We start from the raw sequence: 21,483 nt of genomic DNA, 5'->3' as shown, positions 1-21,483 counted from the left end.
GCTGATCCTCTTTGAGTTCAGCCTTAAATCCGCACCTTCCAGGCAAACCAGACATTTTAGAGTCGCCTACATTCCCTTCCCTGAGGCTGTTTCAAAGCAGGCATTAATGGTTGAAAATGCGATAGAACTATGAATTTAGTGCTAATTCAGTTATTGACATTTGTTTCTGATGAGTGTGTGATCACCTCGTAATGAATATTCTGATTTCAAAGTGAGTAAGTGTTTTTTGTGGTGTTATGAGAGATGATTGAAAGTGCATCTATGTTGAACTTTCATAAACACTATTTAGTGTCGATAACAAGTATGAATTTTGGAAAATGTTAAATATAAAAACGAGCTACTTGAGCCATTAAAAGTGACCTAGAAATGGTGTAATGAATCACACATGAGTTCTGACTAGCACAGAAGATGCAGGGATTGCAGGAGTTGTCGGAACAGCTTTGTGTGTATCGACGAAGTTTGGACAGTCAGTCATATGTCCAAAGTTTATGTGAACAGTCAAAAATCTGTTCTTTTATGTAAATATGAACTCTGATAAACATAACTAAATAGATTCACTGGAGGATAAGGTAATGACATTGTACAGATACACAACAAACACTTCTTCACAGAATGAGTCATTTTGATGTGCAAAAATCATAAAACAAAGAATCAACTGATTTTTTTTATTTTGATCTTGCAGAGGAAAGATGATGAAACAATGCATTTTTTTTTCTGAGGATAAGAACTGCTGAGGAATCATTAAAACCTTGGAAACAGTGAAAATCCACAGGGTAAACCTCCAGATTCCTGGAGGTCCAAAGGCACGCATATGTCAATATCACAAGTGAAGCCAATGTGGGAATTTTGAAATATCAATGCCATTGACTCTCTGAACTTGTGTGATGAGTTTTGCATGAAAATGGGGCTTTATTTAAATTCTAAAGCATTTGACAGATTCTGTGTGATCAAAAACGTCTGGCTTAGAAGTCTGTGGTTGGCTACATTACCCGGGGAACAATCTGGCCCACACAACCATACCCTTGAAACTAACCTGTGTAAATCGAACTCTCTTTGCCAACTCATCCGCCAATTTAGCCAGATGATAATTACTGCCAAACACACACCCCCCACATACACATACACATACACTCTCTACCCTCAAAAGATTACAAATGAAAATGTTCAAAAGATATGATAGACGGCAATTCCACATGATGAAATCGGCAACATTTAAGTCAATGTTAGAATATTTTTAAGAGTGTATCACTGCTAAACATGAATATTTTGATTATAACAACATTTATGAGACCTAGGTATTTGAAATCAATCAGTTTTATTGCTAGAATCTTAGCTTTACTTGCTGTGTGTGCACGCACGTATTAGTGTCTTATTTTGGGAGATGAAAATGAGGCTAATCCTTCAGATCTAGGAGAGTAGTCTAAGGGAAACTGTCCACTGTTTCACAGGAGGGTAACACATTGATCTTTTGTAATAATTAAAGTATAGGGCTACAGTGCTATTCCTTTCTTTAGGTGAAAAAAAAATCTGACTCTTGTCAGGTAAGCTATTTGGCAAATAGTAAGTTTAATTCCTAACACCCACATGAGGCCCAAGAATAGTTGGATTAACAACTCCAGTGTCATGCTGTCAGCTGCTGTTTATTTAAATTAAAATGTCACCATCCAGAAATAAATTAGGAAGTTGAAAAACGATAAATTTCTTAAACATACAGTACTTTGGCACCTTGTTAAAATAAATGTATTACATTTGTGTTTTTTAGAACTTTACATAGACTATTTCCATTTTGACATTCAGAGTAGAGCAGGTTTTGTTTCTCTTTCTGTTCTTCTCTCTTCCTCCCTCCTTTGTCTTTCCTTCCTGTCTCTCTATTTCTTTATTATTTTGTTTTTTTGTCTGTTTTCCTTGTCCCTATCTATGCTAAATAAGACAGGTAAAAAAAATTCATCAATACACAATTTTCAGATGCTTTACTTGCACGTCTAAAACATGCTGTTCATCCTATGATTATCTAAATCTACATTTTTACAGGTTGCAAAAAATCACTTTCCACCACTGGTCTTCCTAAGGGTTCCACTCTTAGGTGTTGTTCTTATGGTTGGTATGAAACCAATCTGCCCTCCCCGTGAGCTTTTCTCTTGTTTCCTGTCATGTGAAGGCAAAAATCTTACGCCCCACCCCACCCCCAGACCTCCCTGTTGTAGCCGTAGCCCGAGCTATTTTAAGATAGTTACTTGGCTGTAGGGTCATGGCACAGCAGGTGGTTCGACTTCAGGAGTCAATTTGGTCCTAAGTACGTAGAATTAACATCTCAGGAAGAAAAATGCTCCTTCTCTGTTCCCATTGGGATGTTTCCTGCCTGTGACTTTGTAGACCATAAATGATGAGATGCTCTCTATAATGCAGGTTAATCAAATATGAGACAGTTGTATACAAACATATTCAGCATTAACAACATGGAGATATTTACTTGGCCGGGTTTTCCATTTTCACATAAAAATGCCTCATATTCGGATGCGAATTCAGGGGCGTTGTCATTGACATCCAGCACTTTAATAGCAACAGGCACTCGTGATATCTGACTGTGGTTCCCTATGGGAAGGAAAAAATAACATCAGCATTGAGGGTACTTCATTTTTAACGTGCAACTCAACTTTCTTCTTGAAAGCATGTGTGTCTGTTTCAACTCCCCTTTAATTAGGGTGTTTTCAACATAGTGATGATGGAATCTGACCATTCAATAGGGAAAAACAGCATGAGCTTGACTGCTCGAGGTCTAAGTTAGGATTTCAAACCCCATTTGCTGGAGCTTAACTTGACAAAGACCATCTCTGAAAAATTTAGAGGTTTCCAAGATGAAGAGAGCTTTATTTTAATGCTAAAATCCATTATAGAAAAGAAAAAAAAATGCCCTATGCAACAAAGATTTATCTCTTTGTTTATCTTGGGTAGAACTCAAGCCACTTTTGTGCTATTGCCATATTTGACCGGCCATATATTAAAGGTGAACATCAAAAACCCAGGAAAAGGCCAGAACCAAATCACTTGTTGAGCGTGTTTCCTTAATAATGATAAAGATAATATTAAAGATGGGGAATCATACCTTTTATGAATTTTATTTTTTTAATCAAAAATTGACCTTGGGATTTTTTTGTATAAGATAAGCCTAAGTCATTTTAATATTGTCATTTTCATAAAGATTTTCATCAGTGTAAACAGATAATAATAATCTTCTCATCTTTCCAGGTCAATTCCAATAGCAAGAGAATTTAATATATAATCCTTAATCCTTAAGTCCTTAAATTTTAAAAGTTACACACACGCACACACATGCCTGCACAGAAATCTGGTGCACTGATCCACTGCTGACTTTGGCCATGTGATGATTTTTCATTTGTAATATATGCAATACAGTTTGTACCATGTAATAATCTTTTGATCTCTTATGAATTACACAGAAGGCATTGGTGATGGCCAATTATTTATTTGTGTTTCTACGGCACTGAATATTTATATGTAAACCAAGAGGGGGGGAAGTGTATAGCTTTTGAATATGAAGAAACAGACTTGTTATTTGATATATCAAAGTCGTCTTTGTGGTAATTGATTAAATGCAGATCTCTAAAACCCTTCACTCATTTTTTTTTTTGGTGTGTGTGTGATATAGGAAAATATTTCTAAATTACGCACTAAAATAATCTTAGCCATATTATAAATTTATAGTTGGTTAAACCTGCTGGCAATGCTACAAGATTTGAATTTAGTTAACTAGCATGGCTACTCTCCAATATTCTAATTTGATTAACTATAGATGGGTGAATATTATTCTGTGGAATCCCTACCACCTCAGTCATGGAACATAACCTCGCTTCCTGAAAATCAAGCCAATGGCCTTAAATGTCTCACCTGATAAACCCTTTCTCTTTTACTATCCTATCTCTAATAAATGAATTTATTCTTCATTTAGAGAGGAATCGTGGACCTCTCTAGTTTTGATGGAAAGGGAAGTTTTAAAAAAATTACTTGATCACTCAAGTAAGTTCCTTGACTTACAAGTAATCAAAAAATTACTTGTAAGTCAAGGAACTTACATTTTATGTTTATTCACTTGTATAAGATGGATAAATATGGTATAAGGTTTTTAAGATAAAGTACAATTATATCCTTAAAGATTTATACTTCTTTTCTAGCCTGATCATTACCTGAATAGCAGCTGCTAGAGCATAAAAGGGAATATACTGCTTGCCCTAAACAGCAATGTTTGGGGTTCTACTTTGCCTTCTACTCCCTACATGATCCTAAACAAGTTACATAACCTCCTTTTATTCCAGAGAAAATGGAAACTGAATAACTTTATTTCCAGAATCATAAAACTTAAGAAAAAACATCAAGTGCTCAGACAGTATTAGGCACGAAGTCAAGGTGACTTCAGCCTTTACCCTTTGTGGTTGTCAACGTGATGAGCTCAAGCATACTGTTGAGTATATACAATGGGATATTTACATTAGTGGGGGATCCCTGGGTGGCGCAGCGGTTTGGCGCCTGCCTTTGGCCCAGGGCGCAATCCTGGAGACCCGGGATCGAATCCCACATCGGGCTCCTGGTGCATGGAGCCTGCTTCTACCTATGCCTGTGTCTCTGCATCTCTCTCTCGCTCTCTCTGTGACTATCATAAATAAATAAAAAAAAATTTAAAAAAAAATATATATACATTAGTGTATCATACAATCCTATGTAAATTATAGCTAGATCGAATAGAGCTATGAATCACATTCAATTCAACGTAGTTTTCATACTTCAGGTGGGGAGACTGACATTCAAAGGAATGTACGCGTTTACCAATATTATTCAGTTAAAAATTCACCCCAAGATGCAGCTTTGGCCTCCCAAACATGAGACCTTTGCACAGTATAATACTGATGAAGTTCAAAACAAAGTACAGTTGTTAAAGGTAACTAATCACTGCCACTTCTTCGAGAATACATAGTTTTCTTAAAAATACTTATGAATGGCCACTATTTGAAGTTTGGGTCTAAATATCAAATGCCAAAATGGTTATATCCTTAACATTCTCAGAACTGTACTAATAATCTGCAAGCCTCCCTGAAGAGACTGAACAATTTAAATGTCATTTTTTTAGCCCAAGTACTATACTAATTAACCCAAGCAGAGTCCCTTCAACTGGTGAATTTTATTTTGTAATTTTTTCTGTATCTCCGTTCTGTAAGTTGCTTATTTAGCCTTCATTTCTCTGTTCCACATCCTGGACCAACTCTCCATCCTTTATATATAAATGATGACAGGAGCCTTCTGTTAGGTTGTCTTCCATCTCTCTACCCTTCAATGAACAGATAGCTAATGATCAACATAGGCTTCATAAACTATATATACAGTATAGACAGTGAAAAATAAGTGCATAGTCTTTGGAAACTGTTAAGTACAAGGAAAAGCTGTCTTTAAACATGATTTTGCTCCTTGTAAAGTGAAGATGCCAACCTTGAGAAGTCAGATTCACAGGCAATGGTTGATTGGGTCAAGTCTACCAACAAATAGCCTTTGTTTTCCCTCTACGCTGCACACACACCTGACAGGCAAACACGCATACACAGATTTCGCTTTTCTCCCATTTTGTCAAGGGACGGTTAGAGTAAAGCCTGTGTTCTTTTCTCCTCTTTTCCTGGTCTCAGAGTTGCAAATAATTGCAATAGTCTCCTAGATGGCCAACAGTTGGTAAGACTCCAGCATATACGATAAACACTCCATAAGGTGCTTATTGGGCTGACTCTCAACATTAAGTGCCACACCTTTCCTCATGTGTAGTGTCAGAGATAAGGTGGTATTTAACTGTTCCGGGGCTCAGAGCCTTGGAATAACATCTTTCTGATTTTTTGGTTAGAAGTGACATGGGATGGGGATCTGTAAGTACTGTTAGAAGATCATGAATGACAGAATGTTGTGCCAGTTATGATACTTAATAGGTCCTAGCACTTCCACAAGTAAATAATGTCTTGTAATCCAATGGACGGACAATGGGCATTTTGGAAATGATTATGTATTCTTCTTTGCTTTGGCCTATGGAAAACTGAGAACTCAATGTGGAATCTACCGCTCATAACTGTAATCTCATACTATGTACTTTGTGTATTATGTTTACCGAAATTTAGTGTATTTTTACTCTTGATAATTGCCCAAATGTACTAAATTAATTGCTTATACAGTGGACTTGGATATATTTTTAGGTGTTTCCTTTTAATTTAGTAGTTTATAGTATGCCTGACTAAAACATTTAAACCTAAACTGTACATCTTGGCACTGAAAAATGATATGCTGGTGGATTATGACAAGACAGGCTTTCTGTAGCCTTAGCAGCATGATTAAAACATACTGGTCAGTTAACCCGAACTAACAATGTAACGTAATCCCTTCTCTTTATAACTGTTGAATTCCTTGTTAGCCTTTAAGACTGGGCCCAAATTACATTTCTTCTCCCAAAGCCTTTTTAACAAACAATTTAGGTTTTTAAGAAAAAAATTTTTTTGTTGTTTTCTATATTTTGACTTGTGTCATGCCAGCATGAGGAACACCACCATCCCATTTCCCAGAAAAAAATGGTTTAAAAAAAACATGTATTTTAAATTGAAGTCTTTGGAAAAGGTCCTAAGGACATATAGCAAATAAAAACATTTATTCTAGAAAATCTACAAAACGTTGGTAAGATAGGTATTATTTGAACCAATATTTGCTCATTCCCCCTACTCCTAGAGCTCAGGAAGATCAAAAATACCCTCTGGACTAAAATAATCATGAACACAGGGCTCCCTCACCCCCAGGCTGCTAGTCAAGGGCTCTATGCCCAGGAGGGGCAGGATGTTAGCATTTCTCATCCTGCTCAGATCTCTGTTGCAGAGACGGTTTTGGGCAACTGCAGGTGGGACTGGATTTCTTCTACCAAGTCTCTACTCATGGTTCTACATTGGACAAGGATGGGATAATACTATCACAAACTAGTTCCTGTCCTAAGAAAACCCCCAAAAAACAACAACAACAACAAAAAAACAAACAAAACAAAAAAACCCAAGTATATATGAAATTAATTTAGTTGTACATGGCTCCTTGAATTCATTCTTCAGCATATTATAAGGTAAAAGCTCAAGGAGGTTTAAAAAGCTCACAACTATTACTCAGCCATTAGAACCACTTGCTTCAACGTGGATGGAACTGGAGGGTCTTATGCTGAGTGAAATAAGTCAATCGGAGAAGGACAAACATTATACGGTCTCACTCATTTTGGGGAATATAAATAATAGTGAAAGGGAAGAGAGGGGAAGGGAGAAGAAATGGGTAGGACATATCAGAAAGGGAGACAGAACATGGAAGACTCCTAACTCTGGGAAACGAACTAGGGGTGGTGGAAGGGGAGGAGGGCGGGGGGTGGGGGTGACTGGGTGACGGGCACTGAGGGGGGCACTTGATGGGATGAGCACTGGGTATTATTCTGTATGTTGGCAAATTGAACACCAATAAAAAATAAATTTATTATAAATAAATAAATAAATAAATAAATAAATAAATAAATAAATAAATAAATAAAAATAAAAAGCTCACAACTCCCTTGTGAGATTTTTGATAATACCCTTTTGTCATTCATTCACTTATTCTTTCATCATTCTTCAGTTAACCAGTAAATAATTTCATTTGTATTCCCAGTTACTAAGACAAAGCTATTAGCAAGGAATCCACAGTATTCTAGGAAATACAATCATTTTTTATACCTTTATCTATCTACAGAATACTTTACAAAGTGCTGCAGAACAACACAGGAGGCGAAGTCATTGTCCAGCAGTCACAGGAAAGATTTAAAGGAAGAAATGACCTTTGAATTAACTTTAAATAATGAATAGAAGCACCCTAGGTAAAGGAAGGTGGAAAGATCTTTCAGATAGAGTTAGCCACATCTGAAAAGGCCCAGAAGCTCAGAGACGATGCCATCACCAATACATCAGTAGCCCCAATAGTGAGAGCGTCCAGAGAAGAAGTTGGTAGTGATGCCAGGACACAGAGTTGAGGCCAACTCAGGAAGAGTCTTCTGTTCTATGCTAATGAGTATAGGCTATATCATGTGATCTTGGTCAAGCCATAGAAATATTCTTGGTGAGATTTACAATTTTAAAATATTAGCTTGAAGAAGACAGGTAAGAAAAGACGTTTGGTTTTATTTTGTTTCCCTAAGTATATATCGGAAATGTACTGATTATTTCTTGAACCTGTTAAAACTGGGAGAAAAACAATAAAATAATCCAGAAAACTAGTCCCTCATGTCCCCCAAATACCCCCCAAACGTGTTAACATTATCTACATTAGATGAACACGCACGATTGAAATTACTGCGAGTGTCATATTTAAGTGCTGAAGATTCACTTTTATCTAAACTAATGAAATGATGGCAGTTCAAATTTTAAAGATATTATAGAGCAATAAAATTAATTAGATAAGCTTCTGAGGAAATTATTCATGTCCTTTGTGACTGGCCCCAAAATGTTTGCCTTTCATCTGATACACAAACATTAAATATAAAGATATTATAATTAGAAACTTGATTAGCATTCATTAAAGATTAATTTTCTAAACACAAGAGATGCGACAAAGTGGTCTGGAAGGAGAAACCCGTTTCAATTGGCCACGAAAGTCAGACCGTTTTCACATACGATGGGAGGAAAAAAATGAAATGGCACCTAGTGTAAACAACTCCTTGACTTCTACCATTTGAATCGTAGTGACTTCCTGTCACCTCTGTGTCACAGAGCCTCATGAATTGCCCATTAATTTTGCCCTTTTATAATCAAAGGTAATGGCATACTGCCAAGTCTAAGTTACTTGGGAATTTGCTTCTAACTAGTTTCCATGAGCTGTTTTTGCAGGCATCGATTGAAATAAACAGCCTCTCCTTTCAGACTGTAAGAGAGGAAAAAAAATGATTTGACAAATTTAGATATACTGGTGGGGCTCAATAAATAATTCTAGAGCCTTCTACAAGGAGAAGGGTGGAAGCCATGAGCAGTAAATTATAGTCAACAGGGGAATGCAAAATAAGAGAATTTATAATTGAATAGGGATGAGAGGAACAGTGGAGGTTTATAAAATAGGAAGATGTGAACTGAATATGTGATGGAAAAAGACAGCGAGTTTGGAAACTTAAAACTGTTGAGGATGTGAAAGTCCTGGAAAATAATTTCAGCAGCAGATGTCAGCTCCTTAGTGACTAGAGATAAAACTTTTTGAGATCTACTATGCCCACCAATGACATGATAATTTCTAAATTGTTAAACTAGATGGTTTACCAGTCTATAGATTATTAAACAGGAACAACTTAGAATGTAAATAACCAGGGATACCAGCAGGGTAGAGATGCTCCTGAGGACGTTTGGTTTTTCTCTTGACAACGTATGTTCATGTGTTACCCTTTCACTGTCGTGGCTGATGTTCAGGCTTTTGATCCCCTCCAATGCATACCAAGACATTCCTGCCTTCTAAAATGCACCCAGGGAGCAGCTGACCACCAGGATTTTCATGATTTTCTGTTGTAGTATTATGAGAATTTCAGCAAGCCAGACTATAAAGAGGAGGCATTCTATTTTACTTCTTAAAACCTGTCCTATTTACAGAGAGTACTTCAGAATTAAATTAGAACTTGAGTCAGATGGGGGCTTTAGTATCAAATAAATAAAGCTCCTAAGTCCTACTTTTCTATTACCTAAATAGTAGTGCTCTCGAGAAAGGGAGAGAAATGCTCTCTTTCCCCGAGAAACTCGTGGACTTAGACATATTTCAAAATGGTTTAGGCTCCAAGGGGAAAATGGCTCCTACGGGTGACTCTGGTTCCAGTCTTCACTGGCCCCTGTGTGGGTCTCCTAGCGGACTGCCAAAGAGCATGCTACGTGGCTAGACCTTTTTCAGATGCTCTCCAAATGGGGAGATAATGCGTCGTTCTCCTTTCGTACATTCGTCTTACGTGAACCTGGAAATTGGAGAGTCTTGCATACCCACGTGGCAAGTCCTCCACTCCACCATTTTCCTCTTCTCCACAGTAACCCTCATCCTTTTCCTCAGATCAAGAGGTGAGGTCCTTAAAACTAAGTAATTTATGGTTGTACTCTTTTGATGCCATGGGAAAAAATCTTCAAGCCACTGAGGTGTGAACTAACTTTTTGAACCTCTTGCATCCTATATTTTTATTAACCGTAAAATCTGAACAGTCACATTGTAAATAGACAGCATCTATGATGGTTTATAATGAAAAATCAATAATAATGAGAACAGAGTTAGATTTTCCACTTTTCTATTAATACCTGTTATAAAATATTACGTACTTTTAATTCTGGAGGCTTTACAAATTTGGTTTCCCTGTCCTTATACTTGTTGCCGCAGGTATGTGTGTGTGCATGTGTGGTTTTTAGTGTGTTTTGTTTGAGGTGTGCTGCTCCATTCTACAGTATTGTTTTTGCCCAATTTTTGACTCGGATAGTGACTTTTTTTTTTTTTCAAGATTTTGAGAGTGAGCGTGAGAGAGAGCATGAGAAGGGGGAGGGGTAGGAGGAGAGGGTGAAGCAGACTCCCCTCGCGTGCACATGAGACATGTGCACACATCCACACCCAAAATGGTGCCCAAGGTGTAGATGGAGTCAAGGCCTCACCTCAGAAGTGGTGTGTGTGTCCGTGAGCACACAGACCCCAGGGGAAGAAAGCTGCTTCATGCCGGCCCGAGACACTGGACACACACACACACCCTCACGGCTGTCGACCTGACCTCCCCGCGTGGCAATCCTGGTACCTTGTTTCTTCAATTTTATTTAACATCTCTGGAAGACAGCAGGTGCTGTGCTTTTTTTTTTTTTTTTTTTTTTAGATATTTATTTTTCTTGAGAGGACGCACAAATGCACAAGCAGGGGGAGAGGCAGAGGGAGAAGCAGACTCTCCACTGAGCAGAGAGCCTGATAAGGGACTTGATCCCAGGACCCTGAGATCATGACCTGAGTCGAAGGAAGACGCTTAACCAACTGAGCCACCCAGGCGCCCCTCAAATATTGACTCTCTCTTGTGCAGTCCTAAATAAGTTTCTAGCTTTGTTACATATTTCCTCTTTCTCCCAACTGTAACAGATGAGGGAATAAAATTGGGTTGAGTTTATAACTCCCATGTCCTCTTTGATAATCTAAGTAAGTCCTCTTTGCAAAAATCTCTCATTCTACTCTGCCAACAAAATTGCATTATGCCTTTATTACCAAATCCTCAGTGGTTTTTCTTTTCCCTCTAATTATTTCAAATAGGATTGATTCAAGATTATTGGAACTGAATATCTTGAAGTTACTTTGACAAGGCAATTCAGCTTAAACCCCTATATATTCAAATCTTAATTAGGGAGACTCCTACTCTTGGAGGGATTAATGCAAAGATGTTCCCAATATTCAGTTTAAGTGTTCCTTCAGTATCAGCTTATAATAACAGCTGTGCTCCCAAACGTGTACGTGCATGCACACAAGAACAAATACACTTTATTAAAAAAGGAAACTAATACCGTGAACTGCCCAGCATTTGTTGCATGATCTGCTATGTACGACCCCTTTGGGTTTTTTTTTTTTTTTTTTCCCCTTTGGGTTTTGTTGGGTTACTGTGAAGATACTTTCTCTCAAATGTAAATATGATCTCAGAGTAGGTATGGACTGAAATCAACTGATGTAAGTTAAATCATAGCACGTAGTATAGAAGTGGCCATTCTTGAACATCCAGTGAGTCTAAAAAAAACGGGTATGTTATATGGATTCCAGTCATCTTGTCCATATTTATCCAAAGCTAAGAAGTGGAAAAGCTAAAATGTGAATCCACGGCAGTGGGCAGTGTGGCCAACAAATAAGGAAACAAACAGAAACAAAACTAATTACTAAAATACGCTACATAGAAAACGTTATCTTAAAATGGAACATTTTCAATCTAAATCTCTTCCCAAACAATACAAGACCATAATAAATCAACAAACAATACTTCAAAAGGTTTGATTTTTCCATTAACATGCAATTTTCTATTAGTGAATTTATATATAGATATAGTCGCCATATTAAAAACACAATCCCGGGGGGACTCCCTTAAATTTTTTGTGTGGGGTCAACTTTTGTACTTGAAGACAGTTATGCAAACAAAGTGTATAAAGCTCAAGGTTTTATCCCCATAGAATCTTATAACACAAACAAACCCATGTAACTATCATCCAGATATATCCATTTAGCATCACTAGCTCCTCAAAAGCATCTCCTGTACCCCATGTCAAGACCCCATGTCATGTACCCAGTTGTCAAGACTTAGGGTAACATCTTCAGTAACTTAATACTACATTAATTTGCCTTCTTCAGGATATTTTAAAAATTGAATTAATAGATTGTACACTGGCTTCTTTAGCTCGATGATTCCCATGGTTGTATGTAATCAGAGTTAATTTTTCCCATTGTTTGGAAAATAATTTCATAATATAAAAATACTACAATTTATTTGTTTATTATCTTATTGGTGGACATTTGGGTACTTGAGTTTCAGGCCTGTTTGAAAAGTACAACTCTAAATATTCCATGTATATCTTTGGGTGCATAGATAAATGAATTGAGCTACATTGCATATTTAGGAATAGAGCGAAAGATTATAGGATGTGCATTGCTTCAACTTTAGTGTGTGTGTCCAAATATTTTTCTAATGAGGATGTGCACTTTATACTCTGACCAGCAATGTGTAAAAGCTCAGGCTGCTGTAAGTCTTCACCAACACCTGGTAAAGCTAGTTATTTATGATTTTTTGATTTTAGTCATCGTAGTGATGTGCAACTGTATTTCACTTAGGTCTTAATTCACAGTATCTTGATGGTTTGATGCTAAGAAACTTTGTTGGTAATAAGTCTACTTGGATATCCTCTTTGGTGCAGTCCGTGTTCAGATTCTTGCATTTTGTAATGCGGTTGGTTTATGTTTATGTGTCAAGCACATTGTACGTTATGAATAGGAGTCCTGCGCTAGATGTACTATCATTGTCCCTTCCCCCACTGTGTGGCTTAATTTTCTCCACTTTAGTAGACACAAATTATTGAATTTCTCTCACTGTCTTGTGGTTTTCTGTTTAGAGGTCTCACACATCATTCTTTAGGTTCTATTACTATTTAATAGAAGTCCTTTAACTATTAGAGCAGTACTGTTGTTTTCTCTATTACTAGAAAATGAAATCTGATTACTTTATAACTAATAATCATGTAAACTTATAATAGTTTCACTGTAGTTTTTTTTCATTTTTACGCATCCAACTCAACCATGTGGTCTATGAAGAGTGACAACTTTATTTCATCTTCCCAGTATTTTCACTGTAATTCCTTACTTTTATCTTATTGTACTGGCTAAAACCTACAGCATAATTGAATAAAGTAGCAATAGTAGACAACCTTGTGTCATTTCCAATTTCAGGGAGAAAGCTTTCACTCTTTTATACCATGAGGTCTCATATTTGCAATTTTTTTTTTGGAAGTTACCCTTGATCAGATTAAATTCCTTGATATTTCTAGGGTCCAAAGAGCTTTTTTTCATGAACAAGAAAATCATATGTATACTTTTCTGCATCTATTGAGATCGATGCTAGGAATTTATAGTTTTCCTCTCAATATTTTAATTTACATTAATAGCTTTTTTCAAATGTTATAACCTGTCCTTGTAATACCTGGTTGTAGTATTATATTTTTGTATTATTGGTATTGGTTTGCCAATACATTACATAGGATTTTGTTTGAGAAGCAAATTGTTAAGTCTTCTCCTTTCTTGTAATATGCTCATCAGGTTTTACCATTAAGATTAGCCTGGCTTCATGATGTAAGGTAGAAAATGCTCCCTTTCTTCCTTCTTTCTGATAAAGTTTGTGTCTGGTTCATTTGGGCATGATGATTTTTTGTTAAAAGTTAGGAATTACGGATTTATTTTATTCAGTAGAGAAAATGATAAACCTCTTTACACTTTATTAATAATGCCAGTTTGCAAAGTTTTTACCTTATTAGCCTATTTCATATGTAGATTAAGCCTTATGGGCATAAATAAGTTGATAACGTCCAATTATTAGTATTTTAACATCTATAGAGTCTGTAGTAACGTCTCCTTCTCAATTTCTGATGTTGGTAATTTGTACCTTTTCCATTTTTCCTTGCAAGATTCGGTCAACTTTATTCATCTTTACAAATAAATAGCTCTTGATTTTGTTGAATTTCACTACTGTATCTATTTTAAGTTTTATTCTATTCTATATTTATTTATAAAGATTTATTTGAGAGATAGTGTGTTTGTGGATGTGTGTGTGTGGTGGGGGACAGAGGGAGAGGGAAAGAGAGGCTCAAGCAGCCTTTGTGCTGAGCATGAGCTTGATGTGGAACTAGAATTCAAGACCCTGAGATCACAACCTGAGTGGATGCCAAGACTCAGATACTTAAAAGACTGTGCCACAGGCATCCCCTATACTATATTTATTTCCACATTTCTACTAGTTTTTAGACTTCTGATACTTTAAGCCCCTTGGAAGCCCCTTTTATTTTATTTTATTTTAATTTTTTTTTGGAAGCCCCTTTTAGATAACTGATTTTTAGTATTTCTTTTTTTCCAATATAGACATTTTAGGCTTATTTTCCTCTAGGCACTGTGTTAGCTATCTCACAAACTATGTCATGATTTTGTTATCTTTCATTTTTAAATTGTTCTAATTTTCATTGTGATTTTATTATGTTTCCCGTGGATTAATTAGAAGTGTATGGCTTAATTTGCAATACTTGGGGATACTTCTGGTTTAGTGTGTGTGTGTGTGTGTGTGTGTGTGTGTGTGTGTGTGTAGGGGGTTGTTTGTTTTCTGATTGAATTCTATTGTGTTAGAAAAGCATTCTCTGCATGTATTGAGACACGTTCTTGTCAATTTTTTTACTTCACAAATACATTATTAAAAACGAATAAACTTAAGATTTTTATATATTCCTGCTGAATTTAATCATTGACAATTAAAATTTTCTCTTTAGTTTTGGTAATATTTCTTTCTCCTTACTCCATAGCTGAACTATTTTGCTTTGGTTTTAATTGGCATGATGGAGCTTCTTTTAATCCTCGGATGCCTTTGGTGTCCTTGATTGATTCGATTTCACTCATAGGTGGAATTTAAGAAAGAAAACAGATGAACATATGAGAAGAAAAAAAAAGTGGGGTTGGGTAACAAACCATAAGAAACTCTTAAATATTGAGATGAAACTGAGGGTTTCTGGAGGGGAGGTGGGCTGGGGATGGCCTAAATGGGGTAATAGGTATTAATGAGGGTACTTACTGTGATGAGCACTGCGTATTATATTTAAGTGATGAATCACTGAATTCTGGTCCTGAAACCAATCATACACTATATACTAAATAACTAGAAATTTTTTTTAAATGTAAAAAAAAAAAAGTTATCAGAATAGATAAATGTGATTTTAAAAAGTTGCTTTTTATTGTCTAAAAATTAAAGACTATTAACTGAAATATGTAGCTTACTGACATTTAGTGTGATTGGCTGTGTATCTGGGTTTTAATTTCTTATACTTCATCAGTTTTTTACTATTTTTTCTTTCTATATTTTTTTAGATTGATAAGCCTTAATTTTTTCCATTTCCCCATTGGCCAATTAGTTACATAGACTTATATTATTATTTCAGTTGTAATTTTAAATACCGTATTTATTTTTTATATTAATATTAGTTAAGTTAACATAGTTTTTGTTTGTTTTATTTAGAATATAACGATTCCACAATTTTATGTATTACTCAGTGTCCATCAAGATAAATGTACTCTTAATCCCCTTCATCTATTTCATCCACCTCCTACCCCCAACTCGCCTCTGGTAACTAACTACCTCTTCTCCATAGTTAAGAATCTGGTTTTTGGTTTGTCTCTTTCTCTTTTCCCCTTTGATTGTTTTGTTTAAATCTCACATATGAGTGAAATCATATGGTATTTGCCTTTCTCTGACTTATTTTGCTCAGCATTATACTCTCTAGATCCATCTATGTTGTTACAACTGACAAGATTTCATTATTATATATTATGTACAATGTATATTACATATAAATATAAAAATGAATTATATATATAATATAAATGCATGCAAATAAGCACACACACACACACACACACACACAAACACACACCACTCTTTATCCACTCATCTATCAGTGGGCACCTGGATTGCTCCCAAAATCTGGCTACTGTAAACAATGCTGCAGTAAACATAAGGATGCATACATCTGTACAAATTAGTGTTTTTGTATTCTTTAGGCAAATACCCAGTAGTGTGATTGATGAGTCATAGGGTAGTTTCATTTTTAATTTTTTGAGGAACCTCCATATTCTTTTCCACAGTAGCTGCACCTGTTTGCCTTCCCACCAACAGCGCACAAAGGTTCATTTTTCATTTTCTCATCCTCAACAAAACTTGTTTGTTTTCCATTTTAACCATTCTGACAGGCTTGATGTGATATCTCACGTTAGTTTTGATTTGCTTTTCCCTGATGATGAGTGATATTGAGCAACTTTTCATGTGCCTCTTGGCCATCTGCATTTCGTACTTTGGAGAAATGTCTGTTCATGTCTTCTGCCCATTTTTTTTTTAATTGGAGCATTTGTTTTTGGGTGTTGACTTATTTTTATATTTGGGATACTTACCCTGTATCGGCTATGTTATTTACCTCTCAGTGGGCTTTTAGTTTTGTTGATAGTTTCCTTTGCTATGCAGAAGGTTTTCTTTTTGACATAGTCTAAACAATTTATTTTTGCTTTTATTCCTCTTGCTTTAGGAGATCTATCCAGGAAAATATAACTAGAGAAATTACTACCTATGCTCTCTTCTAGGATTTTTAGTTTCACGTACGACATATGGGTCCTTTAACCCATTTTGATATTTTTGTGATGAAAGACATTGTCCATTTTCATTGTTTTATATGTGGCTATCCAGGTTTCTCAGCACCGTTTGTTAAACTTTTTCCCATTGTATATTCTTGCCACCTTTGTTAAAGATTAATTGACCATATAATTGTGGGTTTAATTCTGGGTTTTCTATTCTGTTTCATTGATCTTTTTGTCCATTACTGTGTGTGTGTGTGTGTGCCAGTGGCACACTGTTTTGATCACTACAGCTTTGTAGTATAACTTGAAGTCCAGAATTGTAATACCTCCAGTTATGCTTTTTCTTTTTCAGGATTGCTTCAGCTATGAGGATCCTGGATGGCTCAGTAGCTTAAGTGTCTAACTTTTGATTTCAGCTCAGGTCATGATCTCAGGGTTATATTAGGCTCCGCAGGGATGGAACCTGCTTAAGATTCTCCTCTGCCTTCCCCTGACCTTGCCTCCCACTCTCTCTCTCTAAAAAGAAAAAAAAATAGATTACTTTGGCTATTTGGGGTCTTTCATGGTTCCATACAAACTTTAGAATTACTTGTTGCAGTTCTATGAAAAATGCTAGCAATATTTTGATGGGGATTATATTAAATCTAAGGATTGCTTTGGGTAGTATGGACATTTTAACATTGGTCTTCCAGTCCATGAGGATTTAAATGTCTTCCCATTTACTGGTGTCATCTTCAGTTCTTTCAACAATATTTTATAGTTTTCAGAGTACAAGTCTGTTGCCTCCTTGAGGAAGTTTATTCCTAGGCATTTTATTATTTTGGGTGCAATTATAAGTGGGACTGTTTTCTTAATTTCTCTATCTACTCTTTCATTATCAGTTTATAAAAATGCAATTGATTTCTGTATATTGATTTTTTTTGTATCCTGTGACCTTACTGAATTCATTTCTCAATTCTAGCAGTATTTTGGTGGAATCTTTAGGGTTTTCTTTATTACGGTATCAAGTCAACTGCAAATAGTGAACATTTTACGTGGTCCTTGGATGCTTTTTCTTTTTATTATCTGATTGCTGTGGCTAGGACATTCCATACTATGCTAAATAAAAGTAGTGAGAGTGAACATCCTTGTCTTGTTCCTGACCTCAGGGGGAAAAAAAAAAATCTCTTCATTTTTCCTCATGGGAATGATGTGCACTGTGGGTTTTTCAGAGATGGCCTTTATTATGTTCGGGTCTATTCCCTTTAAACTTATGTGGTTGACAGTTTTTATCATGAATGGATGCTGTACTTTGTCAACTGCTTTTTCTGCCATCTACAGAAATGATCCTATGGGTTTTATCCTCTTTATGATTTCATGTATGATGTGGCAAATTATTCAAATGTTGAAAAATATTCAATTAATCCCTGTTGATTGTGGTGAATTTTAATGTATTGCTGGGTTCACTTTGAGAGTATTTTACTTGAGGATATTTGTATCTATGTTCATCAGAGATACCAGCCTCTTTTCTAGTAGTGTTACCTAGTTTTCGTATCAGGGTAATGCTGGCCTCATAGAATGAATTTGGAACTTTTTATTTCTCCTCTGTTTTTCTCAGTTTGAAAAGAAGTAGTTATTAGCTCTTTAAGTGTTTGGTAGAAATTACTGGTCCTGGACTTTGGTTTGGTGGGACTTTTTTCGATTACTGATTCAGTTTCATTGTTGGTAACTGGTCTGTTCAAAACTTCTATTCCTTCCCACTTCAGCTCTGGTAGGTCTTACGTTTCTAGGAATCTGTTTCTTCCAGGTTGTTGAATTTGTTGGCATATAATTTTTTCATATTTTCTTAGAATCTTTTGTGTATCTGTGGTGTTGGTTGTTATGTCTCCTCGTTCATTTTTGAATTTGAGTTCTCTCTCTCTGTGTGTCTCTCTCTTTGAATGACTCTGGGTAAAAGTTAATTAATGGTTCTTTGAGAAGGTCATTTCATTGACCTATTCTAATGTCCTTTTAGTTTCTACTTGTTTCTGCTCTACTCTATTATTTCCTCCTTTAACCTGGTTTGAGGTTTTGCTTTTTCTTTTTTCTAGATGCTTATGTGTAAGGTTAGGTTGCTTGAGGTTTTTCTTGCTTCTTGAGGTAGGCCTGTATTGCTGTAAAGGTCTGAGAAACACTTTTGCTACATCCCACAGATTCTGGACTGTTATGTTTTCATTTTCATTTGTTTCCACGTAATCTTTTATTTATTCTTTGGTTTCTAAGATGATCCATTCATTGTTTAGCAGCATGTTATTTAACCTCCATGTACTAGTACTCTTTCCAGACTTTTTTCTTGTGGTTGATTTCCAGTTTCATAGCACTGTAGTCGGAAAAGATGCACAGTATGACTTGGATATTTTTGAATTTGTTTTGACATCTTTAGTGGCCTAATAATGTGATATGTTCTGGAAAATACTCCAGTGCACTTGAAAAGAATGTATATTCTGCTACCTAGGATGGAAAGTTCTGAATAAATCATTAGCTCTATTTGGTCCAAGGTGTCTTTCAAAGTCAGTGTTTCCTTGTTTGCAAGGATGATTTATCCACTGATGAAGGATGGGGTGTTAGAGCCCCTTACTAGTATTGCTACCAATCACTCCTTTTATGTTTGTTATTAATTCCATTATGTATTTGGGTGCTCCCGTGTTGGGTGAATAAATATTTTCAACTGCAATATCATCTTTTGCTTTTAAAGGATTTTATTTATTTATTCATGAGAGACACAGAGAGAGAAGCAGAGATATATATAGGCAGAGGGAGAAGCAGGCTCTCTGCAGGGAGCCCGACGTGGGACTTGATCCTAGGACCCCGGGATCACACCCTGGGGTGAAGGCAGGCGCCAAACCGCTGAGCCACCCAGGAGTCCCGTCATCTTGCTGGATTGTCCCCTTTATGATAACAAAGTGTCCTTCTTTCTCTCGTGATAGTCGTTGTTTAATATCTCTTTTGTTGGATGTCAGTAGTGCTATCCTGGCTTTTTTCACATCTATTTGCATAATACATGCTTTCCATCTCTTCACTTTCAATCTGCATGTCTTTAGATCTGAACTGAGTCTCCTGTAGACAGCAGAGACATGGATCTTGCTTTTTTATCTAGTCTGTCACCAATGTCCTTTTTTTTGGAGCATTGAGTCCATTTACATTCAAAGTAATTATTAAAAGATACGTACTGCTATTTTGTCCCTTGATCTCCACTTGTTTTTGTAGTTCTCTGATCCTTCCTTCTCTTGCTGTCTTCTCTCACAATTAGTTGGCTTTCTTTAGTGATACACTTTGATTCCTTTCTCTTCATTTCTTGCTCTTACTGGTTTGATTTCTGGTCACCATTAGGATTACACAGGACATCTTCTGCACACTGTCGTCTGTATTAGGTAGATGGTTGCTGAAGTTCGAACCCGTACTTCACTCGTCTGCCCCCGACATGGGCGTTTTGGATTACTGCACCACACTTACACTCTCCTACTTTGTGACGCCCTTGACTGATTTTTAAAGATAAACTTACCTTCACTGCTTTTTTTGCTTCCTACTTTTCTTATTCAGGAAAGGTCTTTCCTTTCCACTCCAAGAGTCCTCTTTAAGATGGCACATAGGGCTGGTTTAGTGGTCAGGAACTCTGTCAGCTGTGGGGTTTTGTTTGTTTGTTTGTTTGGAAAACTCTTTATCTCTCTTTCTATTCTAAATGATATCTGTGTTGGATCAAGTGTTTTTGGCTGCCAATATTTCCCTTTTCATCACTTTGAAGGTATTTTGCTACTGCCTTCTAGCCTGCGAAGTTGCTCCTGAAAAAGCAGCTGATAGCCTTAGGGGGTTTCCCTTGTATGTAAGTTTTTCTTGTTGGTTTTAAAATCCTCACTTTATCACTACTTTCTGCTATTTCATGTCTTGGTGTGGACCTCACTGGGTTAAATTTGTTGGGGATTCTCCGTGCCTCCCGCTTCTGGATATTTGTTTCTTTACCCAGATTAGGGAAGTTTCAGCTGCTATTTCTTCAAATGAATTTTCTGCTCTTTTTTTTTTCTCTCTTCTTCCAAGATCCCTATAATGAGGATGTTCTTATGCTTGAAGGAGTCACTGAATTTCCTATGGTTATTCTCATTTTACATGATTTTGTTCTCTCACCTGTTCAGCTTGATGACTTCCCATTGCTCTGTCCTCTGTCCTCCTGTGCTTCCTCTACTTTGCTATTTATTACACCAAGTATGTTTTTTTTTTTTAAATTATTTTTATTTATTTATGATAGTCACAGAGAGAGAGAGAGAGGCAGAGACACAGGCAGAGGGAGAAGCAGGCTCCATACACCGGGAGCCCGACGTGGGATTCGATTCCGGGTCTCCAGGATCGCGCCCGGGGCCAAAGGCAGCCGCTAAACCGCTGCGCCACCCATGAATCCCACCAAGTATGTTTTTAATTTCATTTATCAGGATCTAGCACTTCAAGGGTATCTCCCATGTAGGGTTCGTGCACCATTGTGTTGTGGATGAGGGGCTTCTCTTCAGTCTGGTTGTTCACAGTGGTTCTTTGCCGGTTATGGACAGGATTTTTCCC

General features: G+C 36.5%; 1 protein-coding gene across 4 annotated transcripts in view; it reads right to left on the bottom strand.

Moving 5' to 3' along the window:
• Window positions 1–21,483, bottom strand: part of CDH8 (cadherin 8) — a 341,945-nt gene that overhangs the window by 64,226 nt on the left and 256,236 nt on the right. For 3 of the 4 annotated variants that reach the window (XM_038538794.1, XM_038538793.1, XM_038538795.1), the window contains one exon: window positions 2,471–2,592. The exons of the other annotated variant lie outside the window; for it this stretch is intronic. In XM_038538794.1, coding sequence (XP_038394722.1) covers window positions 2,471–2,592 — 122 coding nt within the window. The remainder of the gene's footprint in view (window positions 1–2,470; window positions 2,593–21,483) is intronic. 4 annotated transcript variants of the gene reach the window in all.

The sequence above is a fragment of the Canis lupus genome, chromosome 5, assembly GCF_011100685.1.
Source record: "Canis lupus familiaris isolate Mischka breed German Shepherd chromosome 5, alternate assembly UU_Cfam_GSD_1.0, whole genome shotgun sequence".
Taxonomy (NCBI): domain Eukaryota; kingdom Metazoa; phylum Chordata; class Mammalia; order Carnivora; family Canidae; genus Canis; species Canis lupus.
This window is presented reverse-complemented; position numbering and strand designations above follow the sequence as displayed.